Source organism: Lolium rigidum, chromosome 7 (assembly GCF_022539505.1).
Source record: "Lolium rigidum isolate FL_2022 chromosome 7, APGP_CSIRO_Lrig_0.1, whole genome shotgun sequence".
Taxonomy (NCBI): Eukaryota; Viridiplantae; Streptophyta; class Magnoliopsida; order Poales; family Poaceae; genus Lolium; species Lolium rigidum.
In genome coordinates, this window is record NC_061514.1 from 48,210,383 (window position 1) to 48,221,554 (window position 11,172).

The window sequence follows — 11,172 nt, forward strand, 5'->3', positions numbered from 1 at the left end:
CCGAGGCTTAGTCGTGCCGTACAAGTTACAAACTGTCGGGCCACATGGGCCTTTTCCTATATTAATACATCTTTCCTATAATAACTCTATTTTCCTAATCCGAAAGCTTCCAACTTTCCGGGTCTCCAAAGTTTCGAATCCATGGGCTTCCTGCTTTCCTGTAGACCTAGAGTACTTATTCAACATGTCTGCTAGGCATACCTATGTCACTACCTTTAAAACTTCAAACATTATTACATGTTTTGTGTTTTGTTTTAGCTCATGAGAAAGTATTGAATGCTTTATTGTCTTTTCATGACTTCATACCGTGACTAGCATGAATAATATGTTGGTCCTTCATATTAAAAAAGGAGCAAGACAACTGGGTGCCCAGCCCGCAAAAATATAAAATAAACAAATAAACAAATAAACAAATAAAGCTCTGCATATTATGTACTGGAGAGATCCTAAATAATGGTGTGCAAATGGAGAACTACATGAGAGCCGCTCTTGAGGTCACTATATGAAAGGATGATAGATCATTTGATATCATTCGTTGACATAGACATACATACATCTTAAAATATATTTTCAATACCTCTATTTAATTCAAAATTAAAAAACTCTAGCACATGAGTAATCTTGGTTCTCTCTGCACAGGGTCCCTTCTTTTACTCTTATGTTGAGTCTTCATCTTCTTGCTTTATGCACCAATTAAGAGAGCATAGTTGTCATTCTGAGTATCATGTGCATAGTCCCAAAATTTATTATTGATTAATTCATGATTATGATATTGCTTGTTCTCTAATTACTTGCATCTAGTCACACTTTGAACTTTAAAGGTGTCCTGACATTTATGTTTTGCTACTTCATAAAGCACAAACTGAGAGCATCTCCAGTCCCGTCCGCCAAACCGTCCCCCAAAGAGATTTGGGACGCGCCGGACAAAAAAACGTTCCCAGCCGCGTCCCCCAAAGACGCTTTTTTATCCGGCGCGCCACGATACGGTGTTCGGCGCCCCGAGCCCATCCCCGCCCCACAGGGGACGCACCGGGGACGCCAGACGCGCCGAAAAGCGAGGCGGGGAGTGGAGGGGCCGACCCGTCAGTGGCACATTGAATTTTAACCTAACTGTCGCCTACCTCGCGACGGAAGTTATTGGCGCGCAGCGACGGTGCAGTTCCCGCAGAGGCGCAGCAAAGCATCTCGTCGCGCCTAGCTCTGCGTGCCGGTGTTAATGAGCGCGACCGCTCCCCCGCCTCCCTCCGGCCTATAAAAAAGGGCCGCCTCTCATCGTCCCTCTCACACACAAACCCTAGCGCCTCACTCCCCAACCCAAGCCGCCACCATCTCAAGAGTCGAAGCCATGGCTGGTAGAGACGGATGCCGAGCTCGTGGACGTGGTCATGGTCGTGGCCGTGGCCGCGGCAGAGCTGCACGCTCACCGTCGCCTGCGACGCCGTCGTCATCCTCATCGTCGAACATGCGGGACGAGGAGGTGCCCATGATGTTCGAGTTCATCGTCGTCCTCAAGGGCGACCCACACGACATCCAGAGGCTGCCGGACGACTTCGCCGACTTCTTCACCGACGACGAGCGCCCGGGCTTGCTGCATCTACGGAAGGATGGCTGCCACTGCTGCCGGTGGATCGTCGACGTGATCTATGACGCGCGCGGCAAGATGTACCTCCACATCGGCTGGGAGAAGTTCGCGCGCTACCACCGTCTCAAAGCCGGCTTCGTGCTCGTGTTCTCCTACTTCGGCGACAGGGACGTTAGCGTCAAGGTGTTCGACGAGACGCGTTGCCGCCGAAACTATCACGGCGACAGCGCCGAGGAGGACGACGACTGAAGAGTGTTGTTTCTTCGCAGCAAAAAAATGCATGAAGGTTTCTGGATGTTCTTCCTCGGAAGAACCAACATGGGCACCCTCACCAGCTGGATTTTCCAGTTTGGGTGACTGGGTGTGCCCTCGAGTGCTCTTTCTTGGCAGCGAACACACTAAACCTTCGATGTCCGGCCTAGTTAGGTTTAGTTTTTTTGCAATCTTTTATATTTGTGTCAACCATGGTTCAAACTATGTATTAGTTTGTGGAAAACCATGTTCCAAACTATATCTTTATGTAAACCACGTTCCAAATTATGTATTACTTTGTAGAATATTTCTTCTCTTTATTGCAATGAAAATGCATAGACATAAAAAAAGAGTATTTAAATGTTTGGGGACGGCGTTTGGGGGATGCGGCTGGGGAGCGATGTCCCCCAAACGCAGCACGAACAAAACACGTCCCCCAAACGCTCAATCCGGCGCCGTTTGGGGGACGGTTTGGGGGACGCGGCTGGAGATGCTCTGAGTACCACTTTGCTATGTTTTCTCTATTGTCAAAAAACAAACAGTTGATTTCAGTGCACTATTATTCATGATCCTTTATTTGAGTTAATTTTCATGTTGTAACATAGTTGCTAAGTTCTATTGTTATAATTATATCTATCATATTTATGTTTAGAGTACTTTGATCCCAGCTCACAATGCTTTTACAATAACTTGATCAAGATTGTGTTGGCTTCATGTCACCTCAAAAATACTTTTTGTTGTCACTTACCTACTCGAGGACGAGCAGGAGTTAAGCCTTGGGATGCTGATACGTTGCAAACGTATCTATAATTTTTGATGCTCCATGCTTGTTTTACACCAATTTATATATGTTTTGTTTACACCTTGTTGCACTTTTATGCATTTTCTGGAACTAACCTATTGACAAGATGTCACAGTGTTAGTTCCCTGTTTTTTGATGTTTTGTATTTCAGAAAAGTTGTACAGGAAATATTCTCGGAATTGGACGAAACAAAAGCCGAAGTTCCTATTTTACTGTAGCGAAGACAGAGTCCAATGAAGAGACAGAGAAGCACCACGAGGCGGCCACAGTACGCCATGGCGCGGTCCAGGCCCTGGCCGTGCCATGGGGTGGTGTGGGCCCCCCCGGGCACCCACCGACCTCGCCCTTCTACCTATTTATTCACGATCTCAGAAAAAATCTAAAACTCGAGCCTCCATCGGCGAAAATTTCCGTCGCGGTCGTCATTGCCAACCCTAGCTCAGGAGGGTTCTGAAGCTCTTCCCGGCACCCTGCCGGAGAGGAAGATCATCACCGGAGGCCTCTACATCGACATGCCCGCCTCCGAAGTGATGCGTGAGTAGTTCATCTCTAGACTACGGTTCCATAGAAGTAGCTAGATGGTTGTCTTCTCCAATTTATGCTCCATGTTTAGATCTTGTGAGCCGCCTATCATGATCAAGATCATCTTTATGTAATGGTACATGTTGTGTTTGCTGGGATCCGATAAATATTGAATACTATGGTTGAGATGGATTATATACTTGTCATATGTTATTTGTGATCTTGCATGCTCTCCGTTGCTAGTAGATACTCTGGCCAAGTATATGCTTGTAACTCCAAAAGAGAGTATTTATGCTCGATAGTGGGTTCATGCCTCTAGTAATTTGGAAGAGTGACAATAACTTCTAAGGTTGTAGATGTGTTGTTGCTACTAGGGAGAAAACAACAATGCTTTGTCTAAGGATAATTCTATTGTTTACTTTACACACATTGCTTAATGAGAGAATCTAGTGCTCGCAACTTAACACTGAAAGGGGTTCGGATGATAACCGAAAGGTGGATTATTAGTCATTGTCGCAGTTGGATTACGGTCTATGTATTATGTTGTAATGCCCAAATGAATCATCTTGTTATGTATGTTCTTTATTCTATCAATTGCCTAGCTGTAATTTGTTCACCAACACGTTATTTATATTTATGGAGAGACACCTCTAGTGAACTGTGGATCCCGGTCCTTTCTTTTACACTGATAAAATCATCTACTTCAAACACATGTTCTGTTTAATTACTACAAGCACTGTTCTCTTTAATTCCACTGCAAACAAACATCTCTTTCCACGCTATACGGTTAATCCTTTGTTTTCAGCAAAACCGGTGTGATTGACAACCCCACTGTAAGTTGGGGTAAAGTATTTTGGTTGTCCACGTTGTTGCTGACGCCAGTAGTGCGTCCTGCCAAAATTCAGCTAGCAACACATTCAGAAGTCACTCCTTTTCTCCTACTGGTCGATTAAACCTTGGTTCTGTTACTGAGGGAAAACTTGCTACTGTGCTCATCATACCTTCCTCTTGGGGTTCCCCAACGGTGTGCAATCTGCGCAACATCAAGGTTCTATCATGTACCCACCTCGTAATATTGCTAACGTTTTTGGCAATTAGCTAAATGGAGTGGATTCAAGGTATAAGACGATTATCCGGGTGAGAGCGATTGCAGTTGTATGGTCGTTTTGGTTGTGTAGAAATGACAAGGTTTTTAATGGCAAAAATTCTTCTCTTATGCAGGTTATCTACAGGTGTACCGCTATGCTCCGTTCATGGTCGCCGCTTCAACGCTTCGAGAACCGAGACCTATTTATGGAGGTGTCTATACGGTTGAAGAAGACGGGCAATGAGTTTATTTCCCAACATGGGTGGCTGCATAGCCGTAGGATAGAAGCCAATGGCGCTGGAGACTAGTTGATTTTTTTTTCTTTTGTTTCGTTTTGGAAATTTTTTGTTTGGATTTTGAATTTTAAACGGTCGTGTGCATCTTAGCTATGCAAAGGCTGGGTGGAATATTTGAAACATCGTATCGAAAATCAACTACATGAAGCTCACACCTTATGCATCTCTCTTTACTGCTTGGAACTGATAACAGAGATGAAACCACCGAATCGAAAGAGAATTCAGCACCCACTGAACACACGGAGGATTACAGAATGTTAACAAGTGAACAAAGCTGACGCCAATCCCATTTGAACTTTGTATATAGATACTTAGATCAGAATGTCACAGTGAAAGAAACGTGCAAGATACTACCTTCACACATCCACAGTATCTGTTAACAAGTTGCTTATGATACAGCAGCACATCGACGGACGGGACTCCACACGACAGGACTCGACGTCCCAAGCGGCTGTTATCGCCTTCCAAAGGCTGGTCGCTGCCACCCCAGGTCGGCGCCGGCCGGTCACTCGTTCCCGTAGAAGGCCTTCTCGAAGCACTGAAGGTACTCGGGCTCGAGCGCGAACAGCACGGACACGCCGTCGTCCTTGTCGGGCGCCTGCATGATGTACCCGGTGCCGCTGCCGAACATCTGCGCCGGCGCCACGAACTTGGGGGCGCCCCACCCGAAGTCAGCGTCGCTCATGGGCATACCGAGCCAGCTGACCACCCAGAGGTCGGTCTCCGGCATGAATTGGCCACGCGCCGCCTGGCTGCCCTTCTCGGATTCCAGCTCCAGGTAGTCGATGACGGAGCGAACGAAGGCGTCGTCCACCCGCGCCACGGCGCGCTTGATCCGCTCTGCCACGAACCCCAGCGGCTGCGACAGCACGTCACCGACGCGCACGGTGACGAGGTCCCGCACGATCGCGTTGCCGAAGTAGGTCGCGGGCAGCTGCGGGCGCAGGCGCGACCGGATGTTGGCCGGCACGCGCAGCCTGGACTCGGCGTCGGGGGCCAGGCCGCGGGCCACGCACATGGCGCGCCACAGGTGTGCGGTCACCGCGCAGTAGGTGGACACGCCGGGGGCGCAGCTGGACTTGATGCCGGCGAGGAGCTTGGGCGGCACGGCGTAGACGCGGGTGACGAAGGGCCGGGGCAGGCCGTTGAGGTTGCTCGGTGAGTAGACGGGGTGCTCGAAGGTGACGTGCGGAGGGGAGCGGGCGCGCAGCACCGTGCGGTCGTGGGTGGGAGGCGACGGGTACACGGACTCGGTGTCCAGCCCGCGCGCCAGGGACGTCCATGTCCGGATGAACTGGATCGCGCCCGCGCCATCCATCGTCACATGGTGCATCCCCGTGCCGACCGCCACGCCGCCGCACTTGAGGAAGGTCACCTGCAAAACGAAATCCAATTACATTCCAAATCTTGTCAATCATGTCACATGGAGCATGATAATAACCAAACAAACAAGACGATTGGTAGGACCCAACACACAGAAAATTCAGCAGTTCGATCTAATTTACGCCACTAAAATGCCAAAGATCATTTCGCCCTCCATGACCATGATGCAACTATTCTACTGTATAAGCTTCTACTGACGATGTTACGCAATGAACCATAGGCTCCTTTGATTCAAAGGATTTGCATAGGAATTGTGTAGGATTTGGTTCCTATAGGAAAAATTCCTATACATGTTGTTTGATTCATAGGAACATATCCTATAGAAAAAATTCCTATAGGAATCTTGTAGTGTAATTCCTATAGGAAAAAAGCATTAGCTCATACCTCATGAAAAAATTCCTTTGCTACAATCAAACAAACTTCATCTTCCTATAGGTTTCAAGTAGACATGCCATTCCAATCCTATACCTTTCATATTCCTATGTTTTTCCTATCCTTTAAATCAAAGGAGCCCTCAAATAGTAGGATGGCTTGAGGCACGAGGCAATGACAATACGGTACTGTAGTAGACGACTCCGCTCTGTCCAAAAAAGTGTCAACAGCGACGGGCTAACTTCTTCTGATCATCATATCTTCATTGTCTTCGCGTAAAACAACTAGGCCGTAGCTGATGTCTGATTATGTCGCAAGAAGCAGCTAGCTAGGTTAGTGTCAGGCAGCTATCAAGGATGGCGCTTCACTGCAGGCCCTGTCACGCATGCGGCTGCCCATAAAGATTTCACTAAGTACTATTGATGCTAGTAGATTAATGTTAGCTAGTACTGTACATGTCACGGTCTTGGAACTATAAACCATCTAGAAGACATATCCTTCCAATTGGGCACGTCGGCAAGCGCACCCTGAACGGAGAAGAAGCAAGATCCCGGGCTATGCGGTGCTTTTGGGGAAACTGAAGCCTAAAGCAGAGCCGTCGCGTTCAACGTCCACCTCCGGGACCCCGATCATGTGCAACAGCGTAACTAGTTCCTATATGCGGATAGGCACAAAGGGAGGTGGATGATCGATCAAAGAAGGCATATACACACACGGCTGCATGATTAGGTCGTGGATCCCACGAATTTTCTGGGACAGAATATATTGAGCTCATGTTCGCATTTCTGCACGACGACTACGACAAGAAAATTTCCAGGCGCTGCAAATGGGTGCTACAAAACATAGCCTTATTTGGCGCGATTGGCAGGGAGAATCTCATGCCATCTTATCTAGCGTTTTTAAGTAAAATGTTTCCGTCTACGCTATATAATTAAACTGTTTGGTCTATCCGTTGTTATTCACGTACCGACATACGTCAGTACAATACCAGAGTTTATGTCGCTCTCCATGATGCATCTGCCCAGCCTTTATCTATTCTGTGACATGTTAGTCGGCAATAACCATACTCAAATAGCATGGCTCGCTTGCTTGACGAACGAAGTGATGGTTATGATACTGTACTATACTAGTCGGCTCTGTCCAAATTGTCAACAGCGACGGGTTAACCTCTGATCCTATCACCTTGTCTTCGCCTAAAACAGTTGGCTAACGACGGCAACTAGGCCATGGTTGGCTGCATAACGTCGGCAACTAGGCCATGGCTGCTTCTGATTATGTCGCAAAAAGCAGCTACTAGATTAGTTTTTAGGCAGCTATCCAAGGGGCGCGCCGGCACTTCACTGCAGGTCTTGTCATACAGGCGGCTGCCGATAAAGATTCAAGTGACAATTGATGGTAGATTAATGCTAGTAGTACATGTCACAATCTTGGAACGATAAACCATCTAGAAGAGATATCCTTCCAGTTGGGCACGTCGGCAAGCGCACCCTGATCGGAGAAGAAGCAGGAGCACCGGCTATGCCTATGCAAACTGGAGCCTAAAGCAGAGCCATCGCGCTCGACGTCCACCTCAGGGATCCAGATTATGTGCAACTGCGCAAGTGGTTGCTATATGCGGATAGGCACAAAGGAGGCAGATCTGGAAAAAGATAAGGGTTGGATGATCAAAGACATATGCACACGCGGCTGCATGATTAGGTCGTGGATCCCAAGAATTTGCTGGGACGGGGTATACTTAGTTCATGTTTGAGAGTCTGTACGTACGACGACTACGACAAGAAGATTTCCAGAGCTACAAATGAGCGGGCGCTAGGTAGAGCCTTCTTTGGCCATTGGCAGGGAGCATCTCATGTCATCTTATCTCCTGGTTTTTAGTAAAATGTTCCCGCCTTATCCGATTTTATTCAGCTGATCAAGCAGGACAGGAACCCATGGACCCACACAGACAGAGACTCCTCTGCCTCCCTCCGTCTAACCGAAAAGATGAAATGCCCACCACGGTGAAGAAAACGTCTCTCCAGGAAGTAGACGCCAAGGACGTCGCGTTGCCGGGGATCCATCGAGGCCGACAAGACACGGGTGGCGCTCTCGGCACCGGACTCGTCCACGCGCGCGGGGGCGCCCAAGCTCTGCCGTGGCCAACCGCGCGCCGCGTCGCTCCAAGCGGCGTTTTGGAGTGTCCGGCAAGACGACGACCGGCAGTCAGGGTCAGACATCAGAGGCTCCGAGTTTTTCCTCGAGAAAATTTGATTGTGCAGATCAGCTTCTTGCTGCTACCACGTCCAAGACGAGTGATGGCTGATGTGTACGGGTACTTGGACTTATTGGCTACGTGCACGGGCCGGTGCTCAGTAATCAGTATAGTGAGCCGTCCCGTACGACAAAGCATTCACTAACAAGAAGAAAATGGTCGAGAAGGAAAAGGTTGTGCCGATCGTAAGGTCAACTGCTCCGTTTAAATTCCATGCGAGCAACGTCCTCTTCTTTACACGCCTACTTACAGCCATCAGAGATCAGACGGTACAAAGACGACGACCGGCAGTCAAGCTCACAAGCTCCAAGTTTTCCCTCGGGAAACTGAAATTGATTGCGCAGATCAGCTTCTTGCTGGTACTTCCAAGATGTGTGATGGCTGATGCGTACTGGTGCTCCCGGACGACAAAGCATTCACTAACGAGAAGAAAATGGTCCAGAAGGAAAAAAGTGCAGGCTGGGCTGATCATAAGGTCAACTGCTCTGTTTAAATTCCATGCAAGCACCGCCCTCTTTTTTACACGCCTACGTACCGCCAGCAGACGGTACAAAAAGAAACTGTGCAATCGTCGTGAGTACTAGACTTGAGAAATGATCTTTGGCAAACGCCAAAGCGGACGAAGGCTACTGTCGTAGCCGGCGGTTTGCAACCAAGCGAGATGAGATCATGCCCTGCGGCCGTGTCCCCAAACTTGTCGTCGTTAGCACAACGATACACGGCTAAATCCGAAACCATCCGTCATCTGATTTATCAGTTGCGGGAAAAGCGTCCAGCGGCGCGTAGGACAGGCACCCACCGATGGATGATTGATGGTACTACGTGCTCCTCATCAGAGCCACTACACCATTGATCGCCCACCTAAGCTACGGCTCGTCGCCATCGTCGTCGTCGTACCCTAGCGCACCGCTAGCACTCTAGATTACAGTTAACCACGGATATCCATGGCCCAGGCTAGCGCGCGCGTGCTGAACACCGCACGATAGGAATGGATACCCAGGACTAGATTAAACACACACATGCAAAGATTTCCGCCCGTCCAAGAAAGGCTAGTAGAAAGCATGTCAGGCAGGCAGCATCTGATCCTCGCGGCGAGTACTAACCATCTCGTTCTTCCGATTTCTTTGTGCGGATGGGGATTGATTCTAAGCTCACTTTTCCAATTATTATGTTATTATTTGACAAGAATCCTACAAGGCTGAAGCTTCTATCCAACCAGCTCTCGACACGTTATACAGTCAGTAAGTACTATGTTAGCAGCGTGAAGCAATAAAGCTCGCTGTCAGGGCGGGTCCGCCATGCCGGGGCCCCACGCGACGGCGAGGGGACAGTGAATATCACTGTACGGAGAACAGCTCCCCGGTTTCTCCACCGGACAAAAAAAATCTTGGCGAATTTTGTAACAGGGATCGAGGATGTATGTCGAGGATGCAAGTCAAAGAAAAATACTGAGAAATGAAGTGAGGATGTGTGTGTGTGTCGGTACGGTACCTGGACCATGGCGAGGAGGCAGGGCGGGTCGCCGGAGGCGGCGAAGGGGACGAGCAGGCGGCGCGCCTCGGGGGAGGGCTCGAAGTCCCGGAACATCTCGTCGCCGGTGAAGTCGGCCCGCGCCACCACGAACAGCGCGCCCTCGCCCGTGCAGTCGATCTCGAGGCGCCCGCCGGGCCCCGCCGCCATCCGCCCCGCCAGCGGGTAGAACGGCACCAGCGCCCTCGCCAGCGCCTCCCGCAGCCTCGCCGGCGCGAAGAACGGCTCCGTCTCGCCGTCGTCGGGGGAGGGCGTGGGCGGCGCGGGGTAGTAGTAGACGAGGGGCGTGTGGGTCTTGGGCACGGCGAGGTCGAGGTTGGAGAGCCACAGCGTGCGCCGCGGCGTCGGCTCGCTCGGCGCCACCAGCGTCTCCTCCACCACCTCCACCTTCATCTCGGTTTCTCTCTCTCTCTCCGCCGCCGCCGCGCGTTGTTTGGTTTGCTTGCGCGATGGGTCTGGGCGGTTCTGCCTTGCGTGCGTCTGCGGAGCGGCCAAAGAGTGTGAGGGTTTATTAATAGGAAGGGCGAGCTCCAGGGAATGCAGTGCTCCACTGCTACGAGCGGATATTTTACTCGAGGTTTCCGTTTACAGTAGTATGGTAATTATTTGTTTATCGTTAAATTAAGGAACGTGCTCACAGAGGTCGCTGTTTGATCCAGGTTTTTTTTGCCTGCAGGTTGCCTCCTTGGAAACTTCTCGAGGTGGTATTTTAAGTTCATAATTACGGTAAAAGCTGATCTGACGATCTTGTACTGGCGTAAGTGCCTCCTAGCTAAGCTAATCCTCCACTGCCCCACTCTCTGTTCCTTCTACGCTGCTTCGTAGCATTTAGACCTGATCTTTTTCCTGCGATATTTTGCATCAATAGGCCGCAACCCGTTAGAGCATCTCCATCCGTGTCTTCTAAATAGACATCAACACTACCGTGTGAGGGTGTCGGCACAATATCATCTTAGGAATGTTGTTTCCATATCGGTACCCCCACCGAGCCCCGTAAAAAGCTCCAAACTTCAGGAATTCGACGTGGAGTTGTTGTTTAAGAGGCGCCGGCGACCCCAATTGAAACCCTTCGCATAGGGATCCTTTCGGACGCGC

The 11,172-nt window shown here is 49.6% G+C and overlaps 1 protein-coding gene across 1 annotated transcript; it reads right to left on the reverse strand.

Moving 5' to 3' along the window:
- Positions 1-4,816: 4,816 nt before the first annotated feature.
- LOC124674381 (putrescine hydroxycinnamoyltransferase 1-like) lies at positions 4,817-10,550 on the reverse strand. The gene is made up of 2 exons (XM_047210425.1): positions 10,039-10,550; positions 4,817-5,916 (listed from the first exon to the last, which is right to left on the reverse strand). Exons 1-2 carry the CDS (start codon positions 10,468-10,470, stop codon positions 5,047-5,049), a joined length of 1,302 nt encoding a protein of 433 aa, XP_047066381.1. The 5' UTR covers positions 10,471-10,550; the 3' UTR covers positions 4,817-5,046.
- Positions 10,551-11,172: the final 622 nt, after the last annotated feature.

Bases quoted from the DNA above. Each gene is read 5' to 3' on its own strand.
- LOC124674381 (XM_047210425.1), bottom strand. From the start codon at position 10,470: ATGAAGGTGGAGGTGGTGGAGGAGACGCTGGTGGCGCCGAGCGAGCCG. The intron at 5,917-10,038 runs GTACCGTACCGA...TTCGTTTTGCAG, and splicing joins GCCTCCTCGCCATGGTCCAG to GTGACCTTCCTCAAGTGCGG.